The following is a 26,223-nucleotide window of genomic DNA, read 5'->3' on the forward strand; positions in this document are numbered from 1 at the left end:
CATGGCAGTTTCTAAAATTTTCTCTCCAGTTGAAGGTGTGTGCCAGTAAAATGAGGGACTGAAACCAAGAAAGCAGAACACGTGGTCCAAAAAGCAGGGTGTTCATCATGGGAAAGTGGCCAAGGGTATTCCCAGATGATGAAAAGGGAAGTCACTGGTCAGCAGCTAGGCAGCAGGCCTGGAAAGCAACCTGGCTGGGTCAGAGCAGCAGGCAGACAGAGGGCACCAGGAAAATAGGAAATCATGAGGTTATCTGATATGTTTGCACATCTGGAAGGTTAGCAGACCTACCTGGCGGAGCATGTGAAAAAATTATAAATAAGAGCTTAGAAAATAAAGTGCATAAAAAACGATGAGGTAACTACTCATCTTAGGAAAACCAAAATGTATAAGAAGAGGAAATCATAATATGTTACTAGGCTCTTCAGTGAACAATATTTACATGCTCATAGGGAACAGAAAAATGGTTGTTACTAAACCTAAAACTATGAGGTAATATATAGAGGAGTGAGGCACGGGAAGTAGAGGTGACAGTAAACACTCACCCATTAGAGCAGAAAATCAATAATGTATAACGATGAATAATTTTAAAGATGAAATAAAAGGTAATCACTTTTAAAAAAAAGAAATACAAAGGTAAATATAAATACCAGAATATAGAGCTGATGAAAGCTGAAAGTGGGGATGGCTCAGAAGGTAGGCCAGTGGGCTGGATGGTTGGTTAGAAGCCTTTTAAGTGCTCTCATTGATCTCTGACTCCATTCCAATTTTTAAAATACTATTGTTGTAAAAAGTTATTAGGTACATACTTCACAACAGTCCCCCCAACACACACACACGGGGTGTAACATCAAAGCTGGGAACTGGCCTAGGAGACAGTCAAAACAGCGACTGCGAAGCACTCTGAATCATCAAAGGGCGCTTCCTGAGGCCGCACCCAAATGGGTCAGTGGGATGCTGGCTCCGTCCCTTCTAGATGTTCCAGAGACCCCGGATGTTCTGTGGGGACTGGGGCTCTGGCTGAACCAGGCCAGCAGCGGGTGTGGCTCCTGGGGCCATGACCTGGGGCTTCTCAGGGGCTTGCCTCCAAACCTCCACTCTCCTATACATCAACCACCTGTGGATCCAGCCTCCCTACATATTTCCATCTCTTTCTCTAATTTCTGGGGGGATTTTTAGAAATGGACATGGTAGAGATAGAAACACAAAGCAGAAAAGTAGAGGACTTCTGTTTCATCCATTTACAGCTCTTTACACCCTGTGGAGGCCCACAGTTAGATCCCTGGGGTCTGGCATACAGTAAGTACTCAATACAGAGCTGCTGAAGGCAGCGCAGCATTACGGCACAACTTTGTGTGTCTGGCACTTCATAGAGTCCTTGACATGAACTGCCACATGCAATCCTCACAACATGCTCCTGCAGTTAGAGGGCAGGATTAGCTCCACATTATAGGTAAGAAACTGAGGCTCAGAGTAACCTGACCAAGGTCACCTCACTAGTAAGGGAAGAGCTGGGATTCAAATCCGGGTGTGGCTGATCCCACAGCCTATAAAACTAGCAGCAGCTGCCATAAATCCTGTCTGGAAAAAGGTTTGGCTAGGTAGAAAGGAAGCAATAAAAATGAGAGGTAAGTTCACAGCTGATCCAAGAAGAGAACCTGAAATATCCTCCCTGCTCAGAGGCTGGGGGGATGGTGGGAGGAGCGGGGGACGTCCAGCCAGAAGCTGGAGACCTAGCTGTGTACCCTTTCTCCCCTCACCCAGAAGGCACCCACCTTCTTCAGAGAGGTTGTTCTCTTTGGTCTCCTTGTCCATCTGGCAGCACCAGCCTTCCAGCCGCTCCGTTTCTGCCTGCAGTAGCTTCAAGAACCAGTAGCCATCTCGGCGGCAGGCCCCGGGCTGTGCCGGCTCTGCTGGGGAGCTGGAGGAGGTCTCGAGCCAGGGGTCAGGTGGGGGCAGCGAGGATGCCTCTAAGGCAGGGTCGCTGTTGTCTCCATAGGAGAGGTTGCGCTTGATCTGGGCAATCTTGGGGGCCTGCCGAGGACCAGCATCAATGCTGATGGAGTTGGGGTGTGGGGTACAGTCCGGGAGGCTCCTCTCAGATGACTTACAGCTCGAGTCATTGGCATCCTGGGTATCTGAGTCGGTGTCCCGTCGGGAGGACATACTGTGAGAGGGGGCGCTGCTTCTGTGGGTGGAGTGGGGTGGGGACAGGAAGAGGTGAGAGTCACCAAGAGGGCCAGAGACCAGAGGCATCCCGACCCGGACACACGGGAGACAGAGAAACGGATGCATCATCTGCTCACCATGCGCCTGAAGCGGGTCCCACAGCCCCCATCTCATTCTCTGCTCAGCCCTGGCCTCGCCCCACCCCACCCACGCCCACACGCACACACACACACATGGACAAGGTCATAAGGTTGCCTGTTTACTGCAGTGGGGCCAGGAAGACCACCAACATCGGGGTAGCTCATGTCTCAGCCCGGCCTTGGCCCCCTGCGGGCTGATTTATCTCACGGAGTAAGTTCCCATTTGCCCACCCACCCGCCTGCCCAGCCTCCCATGCGTGGACCACAGCCCGCACCCCAAACCCAGCTTGGTTATTAGAAGTCCAGCAAGGAGAAGTGGGTTAGGGAGAGCAGGAGGAGAAGGCGCAGGAGAGGTGAGAGCAGAGGGAGGGAGAGGAGAGGGGAGAAGCAGCCACCACCTCCGTACGACTTACCGCCAGTCGTCCTCTACCTGAACCCCGATGGACTGGAATTTGGTAGCGAGACTGGGCTCCTCTTTTGGCACTGGCTGAATGCAGTCAACCTTATTGAAGGACAACGACAGCGACGGCACGGAGACAAAGACAAAAATAAAAAACAAACACCACACTTGCTGCTGAAATTCACATTAGTGGGACGACGCAAACGGACATGTGGACAGACAAACATGAGGCATGCGGACACTGCACGTGGGCCCGAGGCCGGACCAGGTTAAGCCGGGCACTGCTCATTCGCGCGGAGGCGGGCGGGCAGGGGGTGGGAGGCGGGATGGGGTGGAGATGACTGGCTTTCCCTACTCTGAGGAGGGTGCCATCACATCGATCGCTTTGGGTCCGTTGTCCTCCGAGAGGTGGGAACCGTTCCTTCTAGTCCTCTCCTTTACACGCATCAGAGAGAAGAAAAAAAAAGAAGGACGACGAAAGAGAAAGAAAACACACACACACACAAAGCCACAGCCGTTATCTGGTGTAGTTGAAGGTGGGCCTGTCTCGAGGCAAAGGTCACTCCCCCAACCCTGCGCTGACGGGCAGACTGGAAGTGTCTGTACTAAGGGCAAACCTTGGACAGCAGTTCTGGATTTGAAAAGAGCCGCCAAGGCAATACCTGGAGAAGTCCCTGGACACTGTGGGATGCTATCCCTTGGCCTCGATCACACTTGGCTGAAGTTACCTCCAGCACACTGGGTGGGCCCAGGGAGCAGCAGGAAGGACCAGTGCCGGGGCCAAGTGCGAAGCTAGCGCTCTTTCTCTACACTCCTGTGAAGTGGAAGGAAATATAGCAACAGTGATGCCCTGAGTCTACCTGTCTTTTTGAGGACAGAAGTGCTTGGTGACGGAGTAGCCATGCCAGCCTTTCCATCATCACTCATGAATGAGGGAGTACCTACACTTGACTTAGGGCTCGAGGCACAAAGGGGTAGGACAGGGTTGCTGGGCCAACCTTGAAAACTGGGGACTCTCTAGTCTCAGCTTCGCGGAAGCAGCAGGGGCCAGGGAGGCTTACTGGGGCAGGCAGCTGAGCGCCAGACACCTCCTCCCCCATGAGGATGCAGTTGCATTTCTCCTTCAGCAAGAGCTAGCTCTGGAAATGCAGCATCGTGAGGGCATGGAATGGGGTTAGCGGGGTGAATCCAGGGAAGGTGAAGCCCAAGATGGGCCCAAGAGTTAGAGTCTTTTTCCTTATGTGAACTTCTGGGTGAAAGGAATCAAGGGTGAGCCGAATTCTCAGGCCTTCTGGAAAGGTAAGAGCATCTGGTTTGGCCAAGGAGAGGGTGATTAGGACCAGGAGTCAGAGACTGGGCTACTTTCCGTGCTCCTAGAAATCTCTCTTGGAGCACAGTACAGGGTAGGGGCTGGACCTCTAAGGAAGGAGCCCAGAAAATAGACAGGAGAGTCTCTTGGCCAACTCTCTGCTTATGTATGTGGGGAAGTCCAGAGCTGCCTCTTGGGAGTAAAAAGTTCAGGCAAGTATAAGAAACTGGCCAGTGAGCCTTGTCTAGTCCATTCAGTCCCCCTTTGTGCCCCATGTTCTTTCTGCATTCTACTTGCCCATGTCCAGTTGCTTAGGGCCGGCTAGGGAAATGGAGAGCCCTTCCAACCCTGAGCCACAATGTATAGCACCTTGACCATCCCTTGGGTTTGGGGAAGGGGGCTCCATCTCCCATAAGCTCTCGGCCCACTGTAGCTGTCCTCCCTCCCTGCCTTGAGTGTGCTCCACGTTAGTCTGAAGGTCTCGCCAGGGCAGGGAGAGTCCTCTCAATGTGGATTTAGAGTAACTCTTGAAAACTGCAAGGCAGGGCCCAAGTTTCCCCAGCTCTGCCAACAGAAGACTGGTTAGATTACTGAGGCTGGGTATGTGTGGAAGGTGCGGTGTACAGTGGGGCGGGGGAGCTGGTGCACCCTGCCTTGCTGTGTGCCATGGATGCATCGTGAGTTGGGCTTCCAGGAAGGTCTGCTGGCTTTGGCCACTTGGTCCTGGGGACCTATCTGCCTGGATCCTTTCCCATGGAGGGGGGCATCTGGACCAGCATCACACTTCTTAATTTGACATGGTCCTGGTACCTTGCTTGAGCCACCTACCTGTCCCCAAGGCCCGAGAGGGCTCTGGGCAAAGTTCCCCTTGAGCAACCCCCATGGCTCAAGGGCCCTGGGTCCTGGGCCCCTGGCCCATCCGCGTCTATGCTCCACGCTGCTCCCGCCGCCATGCGGGGCTGTGGCCTCCGCACCCGAGCTGACCTTGGATTAGAGAACTGTTAGGCCAGTCCTGCCTCCTATGCGTTGGCTGGCAGGGCAAAAGGTGGAGTGGACAGACAGACAGTGGACAAACGGTGGACAGGAAGATGGCTGGCTGAGTGTAACTACATTCACGGGGATGACCCATCGGAGGAGCTGGGACAGGTGCCCATGGCTGCAGACTCTGCAGCACATATGAACAAACCTGAGGCATGGCTAGGGATGGAATTTGGTTTGGCCACTTGGGACCAATCCCCCAAAATACACAAACCACTTTTGCCCAGGAGACCTAGTGGGCCTCCACCAGATGTAATTACACACAGGCAGGTGCACGGAGCGGGCCAAGGACACAGAGTGCAAAAAGAGCCCCTACTTGTATTCCTATAGATGACAGTTTCCTTTTGGGGATGGCCTCAGGGTGGGATTCTGAGCTGGTCAGCGTGCCTTGTTCACTCTTTAGAGCTGCATGTTTTGGAGGTGGTCCTGGGGCCTCAGAGGCTGGCGTGACGCCACCTCGTGTCACGCTGGGTGGTCGGGTACTGCTGTCCAGGCTGTCCGACGAGTTGCTCAGGCCCGACTGGCTTGTCACCTCGCTCTTGTGGTCCTGGCTGTCCAGGTAGGTGTCCTGGGCAGACTCGGTACTGCTCTGGACTGTGACTGAGATGAACGGCTTTGACGTGGTGCGTGGAGGGACTGGTGGCGGGGTCTTCTTATACGCCACTAGGCATGATGAACCTACAGATTGGGTGAGAGGACAGGAGAAAGTGAGGTCCCCAACTCTTTTAAGCCCCTTGTATGTCTGAGGACCTACCTGGCCTGGCCCTAGCTTTTGCCTCAGCCATTCTCTAAGCAATGACCAAGACAGAAAGACACAGACCCTGGCCAGCCTCATGCTAGGCCAAGGCCAAGTCTAGTGGGGAATGTGAACATGGACCAAAGATACCCTTCACCTTCTAGTCACACACAAAGGTATTATCCAGCTGGCGCATGGGCTTAGACTGTAAAGTTCATGGTACTGTAGGCTGTGACAGAACCTGACCTGTGTCAGGGGAGGCAATGACAGCAGAGTAGAGGCCAGGACAGCTAAGGAATGGCTGACCTTGCATTCCTCTGAGAGACCTACTGCCCCCCGCCCGCCCCCTTCTACTCTACCTTCCCGCTACCCCTGTTCCCTCTGCTTGGATGGCCCCGCCCTGTCTGGTGAAAGACTAACACATCCTTCTTGCTTTTCCCATCCCATCTCCCTCTCGTTATGTGAAAACCCTATATACCAGTCTGCCTCTCCCCAGACTCCATCATGCCTGCTCCAACTCCCCATTCTCCACCAAGGTTCAGGGAACCATGGGTAGGAGTTGAGGTCATCTGTGAATCCCATTCCCAGCCTGGCCTGGGGCTGGCCTATAGCAGGGTCAAAGAGCCAAAGGCCCACAACTAGCTTCTTAATGCTGAGCTATTTGTCTGAAACAGAGGATACTTTTCAGACAGCAGTAGCTACTTGCTGTAAGGGGCTAGGTCAGAGCCAATGGCTTTTCTCAGCATCCTGACTCCAACCACCCTTTTTTCAGTGAGGACTAAAACAAGCCTCTATCTGGGTCTGGACCCAGGCTGGGAGCAGGAGCCAGATGAGTGAAGTTAAGACCTGCCTTCAAGGGGCTACCAATTGCGGAGATGGTGTTGGCCCAATGGAAAGTCACAAAACAAAACCCAGTGCCACAGGGGCTGTGGACAAGGAACAGAATCCATCTGTCACTATGACTTATCACTAAACAAACCTAACAGAATGGCTAAAATAAAAAATGATAACACCACCAAATGCTGGCGATGAAGTGGAGAAACTGAATCACTCTTACACTATTGGTGGAAATGTAAAATGATATAACCACCCTGGAAAACAGTTTAGCAGTTTCTTTTAAAACTAAACATGCAATTACCATACATCCCAGCAATTTACTTTTGGGCATTTATCCCACAGAAATGGTAACATGTTCACCAAAACAATTATCCAAGAATGTTCACGGCAGCTTTATTTGCAATCGCCAAAAACTGGAAACAAGCTAGACGACCCTCAGCGGGAGAATGGCTAAGCAAACTGTGGTACATACAGACTATTCAGCAGTAAAACCAACTATTGATATAAGCAACTTGGATAAATTTCAAGTGAATTATGCCTAGTGAAAAAAGCAATCTTAAAAAGTTACATACTGTATGATTCTGTTTATAAAACATTCTTGAAATCACCTAATTATAGAGATGGGGAACAGACTGGTGGTTAGTGGGGAGGCTAGGAGAGACGTGGGTGGGGTTATAAGAGGGTGACAAGGAGAATACTTGTGTGTGCTAATTAATGGAACTGTCTGTGTCTTGACTGTGGTGGTGGATACATGAACTTACATGTGATGAACCTGCAAAAGACTAAACATATGCACACGAGAGTGATTATACACGTTATATCACAGAGGTCAAGACTCAGAAACAAAATCGTACCACTCTCCAACCATTGGTAGGGAGGATGGGCTGGTTCCTGACTAGCCCAGGGACAGTTTCGCCCAAGAGCTGGGCATTTAGGGCGGCCAGTGGCCACCAGTGCCCAGCAGAGACAGGACTCACTGGGGATTTTAGGAATTGATTCGTTTGGCTTCAACATCCCCAAGAAAGCAGGGCATCACTGATGTTTTCTACCTTAGATCAGAAGAGTGAAGCCCCAATCTGTTCAAAATGTTTTCAGGGGAATGCTCCTAAAAGGGGATAGCAGTGAGTAGAAGGAGCCAGAACTGTGCTCTAAACATGGCTAAGGTGGTGTGACCCAGTCAGTGTGTGCAGGGATCTGTGTGGAAGAGGTACCCCTATTCCTCGCCCCTGCCAGGAGACAATGGGGTTGCCCACAGCCAGGGGTCTGGGCAGAGGACTAACCCTCCAACCTCTTTTGTGGTCGTCCAAAACCAGAGTCCTGCTAACGCACACTCAGAGGCCCCAAGTAGGGCGGCCACTCATTAGAGAGAAAGTGAACTGCTGAGAGGTTAGATGTGATGAGGAAAAGTGAACTTATCTTGGATTCTCTATGTCTTCTGGGTCACAGGTCACAGCCAGATAAGTGGTATGATTAATGGAGGATTTCGGGGCCTTGTGGGCTCCCTGGGTGGCAGGCATCCCTCAGCTCTGAGCCCTGTCCCTCCCAGGGCAAGGGGAGGGGACCCAACCATACAAGACAGCTCTTATCTCACATACGCGAAACGCCAGGAAACACAGGCCATCGTCTCCCCTGCCCCTTTCAAGAGCACGCTCCAGCCACTCTGTGTTTCTCACACTGGTCACACTTCCTCCCATCTTGGGGCCTTCACACATGTTCCTTCTGTCTGGAAAGCTTCTCTCAGCTCCTCGCGTTTCAAATGTCGCTTCATCGAGAGGAGCCTCCCCTAACTGCTTTCTACTCTATCACCCAGGATCTCCGTCAGAGCGCCGACCACATTTGTCATTAGCTCATTTAGGGATTTACTTGGTTTACAGGCCCGGGGAGGTTAAGGGAACTCTGCCTGTCTTGGCACAAAAGGTCGTATTCCAGGCCTAGGGTAATACCTTAAGCACTGAAAGCTCTCAATAAATATTTGTTGAATGAAAAAATGAACCTCATCGTAGCTACAAAAACCCCCTCAGTTGCCAAAAATTATGATTATTTGGCCCTAGTGAAGGCTCCCAGCACTTTGGTAGCCAAGGCTCTAGACCTTTTGGCTTGGTCCCACCCAACCACCTCTGCAGTTTCATTCCTGCCCTCCCACCCATTCGGCATGCCCCATGCAGTTTGGGAACCAAATGAACATTCCGGAACACACCACACTCTATGCACCCAAGCCTCTGCACGTGCACTTCTTTAAGCCAGAATCCTTTTTCGTGTCCTCCATGCTTCTCCAGCCAGTCCCTCCACCCTTACCTTGGCCCAGGCAGAGTCTTCCCCCCTCCTTTCTCTGTGGATCTGCTGGAGCATCAGGGCTGTGGCCATGATGATCCTGAGAGCATGTCCCATGTGTATCAGTGGCTCAGTGCCTAGGCCAGAGAATGCACTAGTGCACAACCATCGTTTGCCCATTAAACTGTAGAGGGAGGCAGTTTAATGAGACCCAAGATGTTGGACCTGGACAGATCTGCATCCTCCAGGATGTCACTGTGGCCCTCCCTACCCTGAGGAGATGTTCTATGTGCCACAATTTACAACATGACACATGCTGCCAACTCTTTGTCCATTCACTCTGGAAAACTCAGATCTGCTTGGGAAGCATGGGGGTGGGCAACCTTCCAGTGAGACTGTCTCCCTCAGCTTTCAAAGACCCCGAGTGAAGCACTGTTGAGCCACAGCAGCACGTGCACACTGACCAACCACTCCCAGGAGCCACATGCTTCCCTGCCCCCATCTTGGCCATGCTGATCCCTCGTGCCAAAGCTCAGACAGAAGCCAGTTGTGTGATGCCGCCTCCATGCAGCCTGCCTCAGCCCCAGACATCCAGCCCAGCCTCCCTGCCCCACAGTGCACAAGTCCTTGCCTCTTCTAAGTGGAAGCTCCCTTTGTCCCTTCTGCCTTCGGCCCCAAGATTTTATCAGGTCAGAATAAATTTGTTTCTGCATTTTGTTTTTTAATGTCAAGGTGTATAAGATGGCCAAAGAGAGCTTCAGGGTCCCTTTAGAGGAGTGGCTGTGACTCCCATCTCTCGAGACATCAGGAGGACACAGCAACCCCAGGAAGCTAGCCCTGTGCCAAGATGGGCCAGCAAGCCCTCATGCTTGCTGGCTCCCAGGGGCCCAAGCTTGGCAGGGGGCTAGAGAAGAGGTCTCGACTCCTTGAGAGTAACAAATGCAGGAGACCAAAGACTGTGGGAGCCATGGCAGCAGTCTTTACAGAAGAGGCAGTGGAGCCCACTCAAGGCCCCACATGAAGGGACAGAGCTGGCCTCTGAGCCAGAACCCCTTAACTCTTTTCTGACTCTGGAAAAGGCTTAGGCTTGTCAGAGGAAGGGCTGAGGCTCTATAAGATCCCATTCCCTCTCTCACCCAGTAACCTGTCAAATCACGCCAACTAAATTGAACGACCCGTTGGTGTATTGTAAAAAGAGAACTCAGGGCTCCCACCCACCCAGCCTCAAATTCCTCCCTCCTTCCCTCTGTTTCTTGGAGAGAATTCCAAGCAGCATCATCAGGATCAGGGACAGACTGGCCTCTCAGATCCACTTTCCTGTTGGCAGTCCAAGTGACCCCACTTTCCCACTGTGGCAGTCTGGAAGTCACCTCCGCTGCTGTGCACTGGGTTAGCTTAAAGTCATCGAACTTTAATTTTGAACTGCAGCAAGAGGGACCGGCAGCACCCCTCACCCCAACATCTTCCTGGGGAATCTTCCAGCGCTCCCCAGTCAGGTGCTCTCTAACTGTCTCTCTCATCCTTCTCCTCCCTCGGTGATGTAGAGTCAGCTTTCCCTAGGTGCCCCCCAACCTCCTGTCCAGCCTTTCCTGTTCCTCCTCCACCAGTGCCGGCTGTTTTGAGAAATCCAACAAAGTCACTGCTTTGTTTGAAAACTTTCAGTGGTGCCACAACACACCCAGTGGACCTGGAACAAACACTTCAAGTGGAGGCATTCAGGGGCTCTGGAATCTGCACCTGCTTGGGAATCCCCAAAGTCCACAGAAGCTAGTCGGAAAGGCAGCCTCCCAGGGAAGACAAAACTACAAATTTCAAGGAGCCCTGGCCCATCCCCAGAGCCTTATCTGGAAGCCAGGACGCACTCCTGCTGGTAAAGGTTCCAATGCTGACAGAGGACCTTACAGAGCAGCAACTGGGCGAGCACTCGTGCACAGTCAGTCCTTGTTATTCATGACTCTGTATGTGCTAATTCACCTCCTCGCTAAAATTTCTTTGTAGCCCCAAATCAATACCCGTAGGACTTTCACACTCACTCACAGACATGTGCAAACCTTGAAAATTTGAGTCACTCAACACACCAGGTTCCCAGCTGAGGCTGAACAAGGTGGAGATCTGCCTTCTTGCTTCAGCTTTCATGCTGCAAATAAGTTCCCTCTTCTTGGTTTCTTTAGTGCTACATTTTTCACACTTTTGTGCTTTTTGTTGGAGATTGCTTCTGTTTAAAATGTCTCCTAAGTGTAGTGAAGTGGTGCCTAGTATTCCTAAGTGGAAGAAGGCTGTGATGTGCTTTATGGAAAAAATAGCTGGGTTAGATAAGCTTTGTTCAGGTGTGAATTATAGCGCGGTTGGTAAGTCCAATGCTAATGAACCAACATTACATTAAATAAGGTGTCTTCAAACAGAAACACACATAAAACAAGGTTATGTGTTGATTGGTTAGCGGCAATGTGACCAGAGGCTTGCGAGGACCCTGTATTTCCCAGAGGAGCAATGGTTCAGTAACAATGGTTTGCTAACTCAGTGTTTGTGAGACTCTGTGAACATAACTACCACAAATATTGAAAATTCACTGTATTTTAGCCAATGGAATATTAAAAATGGTACGTGTGAGGTAGATGTGTCACTGCCCCACTTTACAGATGAGGCTCAGAGAGGTGGAGTGACTCGCCCTGGCTCACCTCCCAGCCAGGCTGTGTTGGGGCCAGGGCTTGAACCCAGGCTGCCTGAAGGCCGCTACTCTCTGCCATGTCCACTGTACTATCTCAGTGAAGGTCACATGGAGGCAACAGGCTTGGGCATGTTTCACTCAGAAAATAAGGTGTGATACCCCATGTGCACTGAGTAGGAGCTAAGGAGATGACAGACATGATGGCGCTTGGTAATCACAAGGTAGGTCCTGTAACTCCTGTTACCATGATTTCTGGATGAAGGAGAGAGGGATTACCCCCTAGGGCAGCCTTTCTGAAGACATTAAGGTTGACTGGGTCTGGAAAAATGGACCAGAGTCACTGAGTGGTAAGAAAAGGCAGGTGAAGGGATCCCTTGTGAGCAACGGATAGCCCAAGGCACAGAAAGGCAGACGCCAACAGGGCACGACTTGGCAAAGTGAAGATTTAGGTAATTTAGCTTGTGGAGGTGGAACAAGGGCAACGAGGCCTGAGAGAGGGCCGCCTCCTCTCTGGCGGGGTCCTTGGCTTCCTGGGGCCACTTGGGCCACAGAAACAGTCGTCTTCCTGCACACAACACCCCTCTTAAAGTCCCTCCAAACTGGCCTGCAGTCAGAGGGTTTTGGAGCACACAGACTTGACAGGTGCTCGGAGAGCGTATCACCTATCTCACCACCCCAGGGCACTAAGCTAAGCTCTGCCTAAGTGCCGAGGCCATCGCAAGCTGAGCATGCACAGCATGAATCTGAATCCTCTCCTCCCCCACATTGGCTCTTGGTCTCCCAGAGGGGACCCCATGCACTTAGTAGTTCAGAATCCAGAAGCCTGGGAATTCCTACTCCCTCTTTTCCACTCCCCCTAAAAGCACATCTTACAGAGACCTGCTTGTCTCATCCCCACCAGACTGGTTTAAGCTTCCATGTTCCACAGTTTGGCTTCCTTCTTTGGTCTGTGGCCCCACCCACAATCACTCTCCAAACAGCAGCCTGAGGAATTGTTTAAAGTACAAACTGGATTACTTCCTCCCCTTTCTAAAGCTTTTCAAAGGCTCCCAACTCCATGAAGAACAAAATCCACGTTGCCCACCTTGGCTTACAACAGGAACTGGCACCTTCCTGCACGTTCCCCTTGCTCATCCCATTCCTGCCTCACCAGTCCCTTTGCTCTTCCTCAGCCACTACAAGCATGCGCCCCCCTCAGGGCCTCTGAGCCCGTCTGAAATGATCCTCACTCTTATATCTGCGTCCCTACTCTTCCTGCTGATTCCAGGTCTCAGGTCGTGTGTTATGTCCTCAATGAGGGCTTCCCTGACCACCTTGCCTAAATTTGTTATTCCTTCTCTGAGAATCCAATTTGTTTTTTTCAATTATTGATCAATTTATTGTTTCACTTATCTTTTGTCTTTCCCCCACCAGACAGAAATCCTGAATATCTTAATAGAAGTCCAAAGGTGGGGGCCTTGACTGTCTTATAAAATTATGATGCCTTCCCAGCACCAGGCTCAACACACGGCCGGGCTCAGTAAATATTTATTGAATAAACGAATGCCTATTTGACAGCTGGGCAAAATAAGGGTCAGGGAAATAACAATTTACTCCTGACTGAGGTGGAATCTATAGTAAAGGACCAGGGCTTTGAACTCCCTTCAGGTCAGCCTCCAACACACCCGCAATCAGGTGGGAGGTAGAGCCCTAAGCAACTCTGCCTGAAGTTGGGCAGTAAGGCTGTGGGAACGAGAGCTCAACAAACCCTAAGTGCCAAGCATTAGAAATTGTTTGAAAAATAACCATTTCTGAAAGGTGGCAAAGAAAGTAAGTAAGCAGTGCCTCCTATAACATTTTCTAAGCAAGGCGTATTAAATGCACAGATTTAGAAGAGTCATTACTGAATGTGATTCCTGGGCCAGGTGTTACTTTATTCCACACACAGACCTGGGAGGAGAGATAATTATCACTGATGTTTTATAGATGAGAGAACAGGCTTTTTAGAGTAGCGGTGTACAAAATCTCTGCTCTGTGAGGCCATGGTGCCAGGTTCTAAGCTCACCACTGGCCATGGTAGGCTATGCAACTGCCACAGGGCCTGATTCTTTGAGCCTTAGTTTCTCCAGCTGTAAACTAAGTGGCTGGCCTTGACTGAAGGTCACAAGTTCAAATGTTTATGGGAGACCAGGTATCTAACCCTTCTGGCCCAAAGCCACCATGTTGAGACCTAGGCCCAGCATTGCTGGAGTTGCCAAACTTGTACAAAAAGCCAGAAATCTGGACGTTAAAAAAAGAAAAAAAAAATCTGAATTTATAAATGGAGTTGATTTAGTTTTAAAAAACATTGTGCAGGTATATCCTTGCCAGCTACCATAGCCTGTGACATATAATTTGTGACGGCCAGCACAGGTGCCCACAGACCTTTGGTTCCTTCCCTCTGATTCTCCAGCCCCTCTTCTCTGCTCCCAGGAGGCCTGTCCATAGATGCCTCCCCCTTGGAAAGGTAGGAGACCCTTGGGAACCTTGAAATTAAGGAGTCCCTTCTTATGGTGTCTAGGGTCCAGCTGGGTAAAAGCAGAGAAAGCACCTCCTGGTCGGCAGGCCAGGTCTGGTTTCAGGCGCTTGGCACCAGAGCACAGGTGGCAGGAGCCCCCCATCTGGAATGCAGATGGCTATCCTTCCTCATGGGCCTGGAACGGCTGCCTGAGAGGGACCTGCTTGGTTGCCAGGGCAACATTCTCTGCCCCTTGAGAAACATCTGCTGCTTAGAAGCACTGTTCATACCCCAGTTGGGGTCAAGGAGGTTTTGTCCTGACACGTTCAGGCCAGAGGGGCTAGAGGAAGGAGTTAAAGCAATGCCCCCACGGTTCAGGTCAACTGATTCTCAGAGGATGGAGAGCTGTTCTCAAGAGACTTCACAAGCTGCAGGGCACTGTCTCTGACTGAGGGCTGGCCACCAGACTTATGTGAAGGGCTTTAATTGTATCAGCTCACCACCTGTCCACTAGGCTTATCATTTCTATTTCAAAGAGGAAAAAAGGGAGGCTCCGAGAAAGTGACTAGCCTAAGGTCACAAGCCAGAATTTCAGCTCAGCCTTTCTGATTCCAGAGCCAAGCTCTTAGCTACTACTTTACCACACTGCCCAGGGCTAGAGCTAGCAGGGCCTGACTGAGATCTTTGCCAGACCAGTTCTCTAGTTGAGGCTACATGAGCCCCTATTCCTGTGATCCTCAACCAGGACTTGACAGTTTCCTCTGAGTGAGTTAGATAATGGCAGCCTTTGGCTCTGCTGGCCATGGGGGCAGAGAGCTGGAGACCTTGGACCAGAACCCCAGCACATGGGAGAGAAAGGTGCCATACACTGCTTGTGACCCTGCTGCTCACTGTCCTTCCTCAGGCCCTTCTCCTCCAGATGTGTGGTCCCGGACACTCTGACCCTCTCACCAGGAACACCAGAATCCATGACATGAGTTTCCCAGTCACCTACGACTTCCCCAGCTTGGCTAAGTCTCACTACAACCTCTGAGTAAAGCCCAGAGAGACGAGGCGACTTGTCTCAGGTCGCACAGCTGGTTGATGGGTGCTGAGACTGGAATGAGTATGTAGAACTTCCAAACACCAGGGCTGGAGGGGCAGTCCTAGGAAACAGTCATTCCAGTGATTTTCAAACCAGGTTCTGGGGGACTTCAAGGGGGCCTGGGGAAGACTTTTTGGATTCCTACCCACTCCAAGTCACTTGGAGCAGCTCCATTTTCCTTTTTCTCTCCTTATAGAATTCCCACATGGTATTTTGAGACCCACTAGCCTAATGAGAAAACCGAGAATCCTAATACCTTCCCCTGAGGATCAGGTGGCAGAGCAAGGATTCTTGCCTAGGGCTCTGAGTGTAGGTGTGTTCCCTGTTGCCCCTACATGAGGAAGGGCGATGTCTCCAGGTTCCCTAGCCTGGGACTCCAGCATTCAGGGAGGCACCCAACTGTGGCTGAGCCCCACTTCCTCCAGCCTGACCAGGGGTCCCCAAACAGCACCCTATTTCTCAAAAACCATTTCCACCACTACTGCAACCATATCCAGTAAGTGACTTATTAGTCAACATTCCCCCCTAACCCATTGTGTTGGAATCTGCCAGAAACATCACCTTGTTTATCCTTAGAGAACTGCCTACAGTCAGCTCTGCCAGCAGCTCTGCTCAGGGGCCCCTGCCCCACCCTCCAGGATGCCTTATTACCACCACCCCCAGGAGTCTAAGCTTTAAATAGATGCCAGCTTCCAAGCTGTGGTTATTAAATCATGATTTCTTCATATATTAAAGCTAGAACTACTAGTAGAAAGTGCTGATGAATAGGAGAAGACAGCCAGAGTTACAGCCTGCTATGGGTCCAGTCCAACGCAAAAACTTAACATGTATGGCCCCCATCTGGCCTAGTGGGGCAAGGGAAAGGAGTGGAGAATGTAAGATTTGGCTTTTCAAATATTGGTTCTAGCACGTGGACCTTGTTGCTGCCTTTCAAAAGCCCTAAGGTCCCAAGAGCCCAGCCTGGAAAGTACTACCTAAAAGAACCTCAAAAAAACACTCTCACTTTTGGACGGCTGACGTCAAATCCTGGTGATGAATCACAAAAGCCTGGCTGCTCTTTTCAAGCTGTCACAGGCCCTGTGTCTAGTGGCAAAGCCAGACACTGCCAGGTCCTATACACCTCGATTGCTGGCCTCTTTCATCAGTTTGAATGACCAAGCGAATCCCAGAATAGAAAGATGGTGCTAACAGGCTCATTCACGGTGCCTAGAATGACAGGTGGTATATCTGGATATAGCATCAGGAGCCAAGAACCCTGGGCAGCCGAGAGATAGGATGAAATGAAGAGTGCAGAACTGAATGGGGAAAACCATGAGTTCAGTTAAGGTCAAGACAGGCAGTGCTGCCTGCCTCAGTGCCAGGGCTGGGGACAGAGACATAGGAAGGGAGAGGGCCCCGTCCTCAGAGCTTATATTAAGACTCTGGGTTTGGGATCCCAAGTAAGACAATTACACAAGAAAGTAGCACATGTAGAAAAAAGCTTAAGCAACTCCAGCCAATCACAGACACAGTCTGAGGCTGCGCTAACAGAGAAAGGTGCAGGGCTGGGGGCGAGGGAGCAGCCTCCACTGAACTCTGGATGGATGTTGTGGGTACGGTTGCGATTCTGGAAAAGGGACATGGCCAGATTAGAGCCTGAAGAGGGCAATCCACACGAGAAGTCGTCTCAAATCCATCCTCTTACGATAAGTGCTTATTTACAGAGGGGAAGCCATGCACTGGGCCCTGGGTAGGCACCAGGGACCCAGGATGAGGAGTCCTTGTCTTCAAGAAACTCACAATAAAGCGCAGAAGCCACAATGAAATGCCTCATTTACTGAGTGTAGCCACATGGAGCACTGTCTGAGAGAGCCTAGGACTGACAGAACAAGGGAGCTGTGACTGCTGTGATTGATTAGCGATGTCTGTCACAGATTTGCCACAAATGAGGTGTGTCATATGCATACCATGAGTCACACCTAGTCTAACGTGAGCGGCTTAGAGTGACTGGGAGAGTGGCCTAGAAGAGACTGACAGTTCAGAAAGGCGTGGCAACTGTCCTCAAATACCTAGGACTGTCATATATACACACAGTCCAGATCATCATACTACAACTACAGGAGGAGACAGGAAGGTGGGGGATGTTAAGGGGAAACAGACTTTCCATCATTATTAGGAGGTGCTAAGAAGCAGAGCTGCCTAGGAGGTGGCCAGCTGGGCTAGACACAGGTACTCCAGCCCCCACGGGTGTGACCTTTAAGATTTCTCCCAGGCCCGAGATGTTTGTTCTTTCTTTGCCTTCCTACTTCGTACTCAGTTCTGGACGTGACCTCAGACATCATTTTTGTGTGTGTGTGACATTCCCAGTTTACTTTTTTTTTTTTAGGCTCCAGAGAATTGTTATTAACAAGTAAAAGAGACAGAGGAAAATGTTCATTATAGCCTAGCTACACAGGAAATGATATGAGGACTCAGACAGCACAGTCAGGGCTTAACACGCCTTCCTCTGGGAAGTCTGGCAGCACGGAGCCCCAACTGAGATGATAAACTCATCCTCAGAATATGTGCTCAGTCAACACTTGCTTCCTCTCTCCTGCAAACACCTGTTGCTGAGTTACAGATGTGGCATGTAGGTCAGGAGTCCCTGAGTGTGAGCACTGGCTCCTGCACTCACTCACTTCAATTTAAGTTCCCCGGACCTCAATTTCTCTCATTTACAAAATGCGAACAATATTGGTTTGCCCTGCCCATTGCCCTATTCCTGCTGTGACAGTCTCTTGACAGGACAGGTGGGAAAGTGCCTGGCAGGTGAGGAACTGCCATTACAATCTCTTGAGAGGCCTGCACATCTCCTGAGCAAGGGGCCACCATAGCTGCCTCCCAATCCCAGGCCCTCCAGGGTCTCCACAAACCAGAGGCTGGGGGTTTCTGGCTGGGGCAGAAGCGAGGGGTCCTATCCCTGCAGGGGTCTTGGGTGAGGAAGGTTCAGTGCCTGGCTTGAAGACCCATAGCTGTCCACCCACTCCACGCTACACTTGCATCACCATTCTAACTTTTAAGGTGGTGACTACTGGCATCTTTGACTTGCCAAGAACCCCTCTCACTTCTCCCTACCACCCTCTTCATGCCAACACACCATACTCTCAGCTTCCAGGCCTTTGTACTGGCTGCTCCCTGACTGCAACGCCTCTAATTCTGTCTCGACCTTCAGGTCTCTGGTTTAGCATTACTCCCTCCAAAAAGCCTTCCCCGATTGTCCCTCTAACACCTCACTGAGTCAATACCCTATGTTTAGACATGCCACAAGCCCTTGGCATCACACTGTTTTATAGGCCTCTCCCTATAGACCTGAGCCCCTGAAGGAAAGCACTACATGGCGCCCACCCTTGTGGCCCCAATCCTGCCCCAGAGGTACCCAGGCAAGTGCCTGCTGACACTCATAAGATAGGCCCACATATCTGACTTTGCCCAAAAAGTGGTACAGGACTGCAGGACCCTCCCCCTGGAGGCCCTAAGGATGCAGCAAGGAGAGAAGAGTCTGTAAGAAGTGGCTTGCTAAGCAGAAGACAGAGGCGCTGGGACAAATAGTGACTACAGCCTTCTCCCTCATGCCCCCGTACCTCCCCTACTTGATTTTTCTCCCGACTACCTCTGAAAATGCAACATGGTAACATTTGAAACGATCTCTTTGAAAGAACACCTACCCAAGGGAGGGTCTCCAACGTCCCCACCCTGTTCACAGAACCCTGCCCCCACATCTACAGTATTAGATGCACCGTAAGAACTGGCTGAATATTAGTGGATAATAGTCATAGTTCCCGGCGTTTAACATCTACTCAGGAATCCCGTGGCTACTGCAATGGCCCAGTCACTGTCCAAGGTCCTTATACCTGCGTCTTACTGATCCCCACAAGATGTTTTCACCATCTCCCCTTGTGCTGCCTACAGGTTTCAATCTCCAGAACCCAACCTTCAGAGCGTCCAGTCTCACAAGTAGTAAAAATACAAGTGCTGACGACCAAGGCTACAAAGCTTAGAAGCCACTGTGAACAACAAGTTTGGTGTTTCCTTTCTCCTGGAGAAATCCGACCGAAGTGCACTTTCACAAGGACCTCAAGCCTAAGCCAGTATTCCAAAGAGAAGCTGAAGCGAGCGGACTTTACCGTGAAAACTTCTACCCCTGTGGGCGCTACTCTGCCCCGATGTTCTTGCAAGCAAACTGATCACCTCCCCAGGCTCTGGGATGTCCTGCCAGACTTTTTTCACTCTCACAAAGAGACCTGTGACATCACTTACCCCTCAAACAGTCCCTTCCCCTCCCAGGACTGCCACCCATCTGTAAAAGCTGGGGACAGCACTAGGTTGGGATGGCACAGGTTCCACTGGGTGTGCCATCCAGAAGAAATGCTACTTCTGGTTGACTGGATATGACTGCCTGTATGAAGGATCCTGGGCTCAGTGGGAGTGCTATGATTGATTGGTGCTGTCTGCCATGGACCAGATATGGAAGTAACCACCAAAAGCAAGATATTTGCTGTTGGTGGGCAAGATGATCACCAGAAAAATGTTTTAGAGCTCAATTCCTGTGCCGCAGAATCACTGTCCTTGATCTCCCATCAAAATCTTTATCCCTTGTCCTCTCTTATAGGTCCGCTGACATCAGAGCTTCTCAGGCAATGTTTGAGACCATCTGTTTCACAGTCTACTGTCCTCATCAAGACTGTCCAACAGGAATACTGCATAGCTGCAAGGTGCAGAGGGAGGGAGGCTGGGTTTCAGCCTATTTAGTCACTTAAGCGATGAATGACCTTGGGCAAGTCACTTTACTTCGAAGTCTGTAAAATGGGGATCAGGAGCCCTATTCTTGCATTTAACCACATGTGAACAATGCACTAGAATTCTCAAGGCTGCAAAGGGGGATTCGTTAACTGTCTCACTGATTTTGGGACGTACAAATGACGGAAGTATTGTCTCATTTCTCAGAGGAGGAAACAGGCTGAGAAAGGTGCAAGGACTTGACTCAAAACCCACAGCAAGCAAGCAGCTAATTGAGGAATTATGCCTGGGTTCTACGATTAAATTCAGTCCTCCCCATCCTATTGCCCAGCCTCCACAGGGGGGCTGTGGCCAGGTGCTATACAGCCGCCCTCCAAAGCCACCCTCAGCTTTGGAATCAAGGCTGCCTCTATGCAGAAAGCCCTCCCAAGAGATGTCTTTTAACAACTCTGTGGGAACACGGCCACATAAAGCTTAGATCTGCAATGTGCAGTAACTTGGAATATTAATTAACCACCACCAAAAGAGTTAATTATTCAGAGACATCATCTACTTTCCCTTTCAAATGATACTTCTTTAAAATGGGCTAGTGAATGAGGTACCTAGAGTAGTCAAATTCATATAGACAGAAAGTAGAATGGTGGTTGTCAGGGGCCAGGAAGAGAGGAATGAAGAGTTGTTTTTTAATGGGTACAGAGTTTCAGTTTTGCAAGATGAAAAAAGTTCTGGAGATGGATGTGGTGATGCAAAACAATTGTGAGTGTACTTAATGCCACTGAACTGTACACTTAAAAATAGTTAAAATGGTAAATTTTTGTTATGTGTATATTACCGTAATTTTTAAAAAATGGGCTGGAGTCCACTGAAGAATTCTCTATAAAAGAGCACCAGTTATCAAACTGCTTTGACTTTTTTCACCCCAAATCCAAGAGTCGCAAAATAAAATATTTAAAACTACTTTAAACATAAATTTTTAAAATTTTCTGATCTGAGTTAAAGGTATTTGTGAGCAGGCCCTGAATTATAACCTGCCTACAATCTATTTCCTGAGATTCAGGTAACAGGAATAAAAGAAATAATTCAAATAGAAAATAAAAAAGATTGGAGATCTACAAGGGCAGTAATAAATGTGTTAGTATCACAGAACCTGGGAAAGCAGTTAGATGGGAGACTGTGTGGAGATAAAAAATAAAACAAACAAAAAACAACTATAAATATATTGTATAATATTATAGAAAAAAATAGAAGTCATTTTAATCCCATTGCTCTAATGCAATTACTAGTATATCATTTTATAACAAAACTTTTTAACTGGGATCATTTTGGAATGGCAACATTGCTAAAGAGAGATAGAAACTTCTCCTTTGGCCTTTTTAAACAGAGGCAGTGTTGTAGAATAGAAAAAACAAAACAAAACAGTAACCTGGGACTTCAAATTTTGATTAAGCTGTGTGACTTTGGGCAAGTCACTTTACCTCTCCATTCCCTCACCTCTAAGAACAGTAGTGATAACTGCAACCCACCTCCCCAGGCAACAGAAGCAGCAGGGTAGCTTTGTGAATCACAAAGTAGTAAGAGAAAGGAAGTTAACAATAAATTGGGAGTGCTGAAGAAGCCCTTTTCTTGATGACTTATGACTAGTATGAAAACGAATGATAAATATTTGGAAGTTCTGATGTTACTATTAAAACGAAATCACTTGTAGCACTTTCATTATCACACCTCAATTCAGGGACAGCTCTAGTTCCTACAGGGTAAGCAAAGCTGTTTGCCTCAGACCGGGACTGACCCTGATTGCTCCAGATGTAACTTCAATATACCAAATACTTTCAACCTCAGGGTCCTGACCCCTGCTGTTCCCAGTCTTCCCTTGACTGTCTTCACCGATTTGTTTCCTTCAGGGCTCTTATCTTAATTAGACAGTATCTCGAGTATCTGTTACCTGGCTGGATGGGGACTCCAAGCTGGGTGGAAGCTCCATGAGGAAAGAGACCAAGTCGTCTTGTTGCCTACTACCCCCCTGGCTCAGCACCTGGCACTCTGAGTACACCAACTGCTGATTATTTGGAAGAAGTGGATGTGTGGTGGGTAGGAGGAAGGAGCTGGCTGGGGTGAACCGAATTCTCTTCCCCTGGACAGTTTCCACATGCTGCTTCACGTGCCACAAGCCCCACTCCTACCCCACCTTGGCCCGCACTGCTTGCAGGCAGGAAGGCAGGAGCCTCTTGACTGCTACCACACCCCAGTGCAGGGCAACAGCCTCATCATGAAGCGTGGGAAGCTTGGGAAGGGCAACAAAGTTCCAAGAAAGGCTAGAACTATCAAATGTATTCACAGCACACTCAGTAATGAGCTCTTCGTCAAGGCCTCATGCAGGAAACTGTCCGATGGAGTGACCACCCTGCAGAGATAAACCCCAGGTCCGAGTGCCTGGCTGGCTCTGATGACCCTGGGCAGGATTCTCTAGCTTGATCTTGGCTCTCCTGGCCCCTATACAGCCAACTCCTGCCATCCCTCCCCGACCCTGAGTATCCTCTCACCCTCATACGAGGCATCCTCCTTTCCCCTACCCAGGATGTCTGCCCCTCAAAATCTCCATCCACTTGAGGCCTACCCAGATATTGAAGTCCTGACGATTACCTCCTCTCTAAAGCCTACCTAGATTCACTCCACATTCGCCCTCTGAGGCCTGCACTCAGCAAACAGCCATTAAATAACCGACTCCCCGCCAGACATTCCACCCAGCCCACATACCTCTTTCTAGGCATGAGACGTGGACTCTTTAGCTATTTCAAGTCTTTCATCTCCCTTTGGCTATCCAAACACCAGCAACTAAGTGGTTTCTCTGTACTAGGCACTGTGCTCAGTGCTTTTACATACTCAGACCAATGTCAGGTAATATTATCGTCTCTATTTTGCAGGTGAAGAAACTGAGGCCCAGAGAAAATATAAGCAACTTACCAAAAGTATCAAAGCTCTAGATGGCAGCCCGGGATCTGAATCCCAGCAGTAAGACTCTAGAGCTATGTTCTTAAAGTCAGCATGACATTTGGGGTGTGGGCTTCTCCCCACTGTGCCTGGCTCAGAGGTACAAGGTTGGGCTATAAATGTCAGCTTTCTGCAGTCCGGGGGAGCAACGTAGCAGGTGCGGATCATCAATGCAGGCATTTAACAACTTTCAGATCACCTAATGTGTGCTCAGTACGTGCCCTCAGGGATGGACTTGAACCAGACCCGCTCTATGTTTTGGGACCTTGTAATTGTGACATGTAATAGGGGACCTTGTGACTGTGCAGAGAAGTACACAAAAATCATATTTGTTAAAGCAATAATACTGATACTATATCTGCTTTGGCAAGTCTGAGAATTTTCTTAGAAAAAGAGAAATAGGAACTTAAGACCCTAGCTTGGTAGACAATAGTTAATCTTTGAAATACAGACTAAGCCAACTAAACCAGGTGTTACTGATACTTTCTCACTGGCTTCCAAGGGACCAAAACCGATTCCACTTAACAGCGGAGCTAGAAGGAAATCCTTCCTGCCAAAAAACGAGAATCTGAGGTCCAGAGTTGAAAGGTTCTTGCCTGAGGGCACTACCAACTCAGGGGAAGCCACGGTTCCTGCTCTCCCAACCCCTGTCCTCTTCAAGTCCCTGGAGCTCCAACTGGAACAAGCAAAAAGGCTTTCAAGCCATCTGGGTCCTTAAGAAGAAACCAGGGGTTGAGGTAACTTCCCACGGAGACTGAACATTTTAGTCTTCACAGCGGAGACAGGGTGGCAGCTCTTACCTTCAGGGAGAGTGGAACTGTCCTGCGAAAGCTGGATTCAGGAGGCCAGGATTTCTTTCCCAGGCCAACATAGGCCCAGCTCCAGCTCAGCCCTGCCCCGGAAGGACGGGAATTTAAAGAGCAGCAGCTCCCCACCTGGGGACACACCCAGGTGAAGCTGACTTCACCAGGGAACCCGTTGGACTGGCTGTCTCCCAGCCAGCAGTGGGCCAGGCCAGAACATGACTGCCTGTCCTGTCTACAGCCTGGCACTGTTCCCTCGGGGCCCCACCCAGCTCCCCCGCTAGTCAGGCCTCCAGAATGAGGGTGGGAGCCAGTGGGGAAGAGGCTTGCTCTCCTAGTGAGGCTTGTTCAGCGTGGATCCTCCAGGGCCCAACCGCCTCAGCCTGGGCTGGGTCTGAAGCAGCTGCTTCCTGCTTTGCCTTTTTCTTTCACTTTGGTTTTTAACCCCAAAGTGAAACTAAAGACTGGGACGATGTGGGAAAGATGGTGAGAGTTAAGGCCCCGGAGGGCTGAACACCTACTTGGCTTCTAATCCCAGGGAGACTGCTGACTCACTGGGAAACTTGGGAGGAGGCCTTCAAGTCCAGCCCTCAGTATCCCCACTGACAAAATGAGAGGAAGGAACTAGGCTAGTGGTTTTAGACATCATTTTAAACTTGAAAAATGATAAACTTCCCTTTCCTCATGTCTGCCACCACTGGAGAAAGCGGAGCTGGAAAGACCTGTAGGAGACCCAAAAGAGACTTCCTGGTGGCTTGGAGGAGGCAAAATTCTGGCTACGGTGTGGAGACCCTCCTCCACTTGTCATGTGAATGTCTTTTATCCTGCCTTTTTATCCTGAGCAGCCAAAAGTCCCAGCAACCTGGGGCAGAGTAAATTCAGGAAGACCTCAGGCACCAGCCTGACCCCGTCTTGGCACAGCAACCGGAGATGCTCACCAAGAGTTGCCTGAAAACCCCCAGCCCGGTGGCTGACTAAGCATCTGCTGAGACTGATAGCAGCCCATCCAGGACTGGTTCAAACTTCACTCTGCTGATCCCAGGGTGTCTGGCACAGTGTCCAGCTAAGCTAAACTGTTTTACGATGTTTTCTCACTGGCTGGTTTACCAAATCTTCCCACTAGCCTAGTGACATGAGAAAGGCAGGGATGAGTTCACCTCTTCACCTTTCAGATGAGGAAAACTGAGGCTCTGAGAAGGGCAGGGACATAGTGGGCAGCTCCTGGGATTCAGGAGCTCAGTAAATATTTGCTGGATGAAAGAGCTTGCCAGCCCAGCCCTCACCAAGCAGGTGCAGCACACGCCAGAGAACTTACAGAAGGAGGATGCGTGCGGGAGGGGGGGACGCCTCTCCCTGGAGACCAAGTCACAAACAGGTCCCAAAGTACCCGGAGCAGAGTCCCCTCCCCCTAACACTGGCTCCACTCCTACTGCCCCTTTAGTCCATTTCTTTCCTTCATTTCTCACTTCCTCCCAACTGCACCTGACTCTGGAGACACCTCAGGGGCTGAGGACTGCTGAGTGACACTAGCCAACCCCATTCCTCTCTCTGGGCTGGGTGAAAAGAGTGATTCTTAGCCAAGAAAATGAACTTGAATCTAAGGGTGGGGGCAGGGTGCTTTTAAAAACATACATTTTCAGAATGCAAAAGAAAGCATTTAGAATATATCTAATAAAATTCGAGGTGCACAGACTCCTCGAAACAGCAATTCCATTTACAGGAATGGCTTGAAAACTGCACACACATATGGGCATGTGGGGACGAGTGCTCACTGCAGCACTGCTCAGAGCAGCGAGACTGGGAACCTAAATAAACCTGAGTAGAGGACTGGACAAACAACTAGTGGTCCACCCTCAGATGGACTGTCACACGGTCATGGAAAAGGCGGCTATGGGCCTGTGTGCATCCACTGGGAATAACCTATAACAGAGACAGACTTGTATGAAGAAGACAAGATATAGAACAATAGGCAGTAGGCAGAGAATATGCTTCCATTTGTGTTATAAAATGGGGTGTTACTGACATAGCTGCTTGTGTATTCAGGTTTCTGGAAGGAAACACCAAAACTGTTCACAGTAGTTATCTAGAAGCCTAGGTGGGAGAAACACTAATTTTTCACTGGGCACTTTTTTCCTATAAAGTCTGAAATGTTTATCACATATATGTATTGCTTTTTCAATAAAAGTATAATTTTACACACAAAAAGAACTCCAGCAAAAAGCACCCAGCAAAGCCTCTCTCTAGGTTTCAGGCACTAGATTCCCTGGGGGTTGGGCCTAGGCACCTGGTTTTCGAAGTCTCTTCAAAGGCTGCTGGTCTAGCCTTGTAGAACAGGTGGTCAGCCTCTGAGCGTAGATGGGGCCAGCGTGGGCACCGCAGGGCTCTGAGCAGGGTAGAAAATATCAGAGAAGACGCAGGAAATACTTGGCCTTAAGGCACAGGGAGGATTTGAAAAGGGCTCTGAATGTGGAACAGGTACACCTGGGAGGGGGTTCCTGCTGGAAGGACTGGGGAAAGACAAGAGTCAGGCTGGTAAGACAGAGGAAGGG

General features: G+C 49.9%; 1 protein-coding gene across 8 annotated transcripts in view; it reads right to left on the reverse strand.

The window, feature by feature from the left end:
* DLGAP4 (DLG associated protein 4) overlaps positions 1-26,223 on the reverse strand; it is a 176,712-nt gene that overhangs the window by 23,758 nt on the left and 126,731 nt on the right. For 4 of the 8 annotated variants that reach the window (XM_016148334.2, XM_036229442.1, XM_016148338.2 and 1 more), the window contains 3 exons: positions 5,373-5,734; positions 2,723-2,811; positions 1,776-2,188 (listed from right to left, as the gene is read on the reverse strand). In XM_016148334.2, coding sequence (XP_016003820.2) covers positions 1,776-2,188; positions 2,723-2,811; positions 5,373-5,734 — 864 coding nt within the window. Of the gene's footprint in view, positions 1-1,775; positions 2,189-2,722; positions 2,812-3,064; positions 3,145-5,372; positions 5,735-23,671; positions 25,916-26,223 lie in introns of those variants that run through there. The other 4 variants (XM_036229445.1, XM_016148336.2, XM_016148339.2 and 1 more) reach the window with 2 other exon arrangements.

This window comes from Rousettus aegyptiacus, unplaced genomic scaffold (genome assembly GCF_014176215.1).
Source record: "Rousettus aegyptiacus isolate mRouAeg1 unplaced genomic scaffold, mRouAeg1.p scaffold_m13_p_12, whole genome shotgun sequence".
Lineage (NCBI taxonomy): Eukaryota > Metazoa > Chordata > Mammalia > Chiroptera > Pteropodidae > Rousettus > Rousettus aegyptiacus.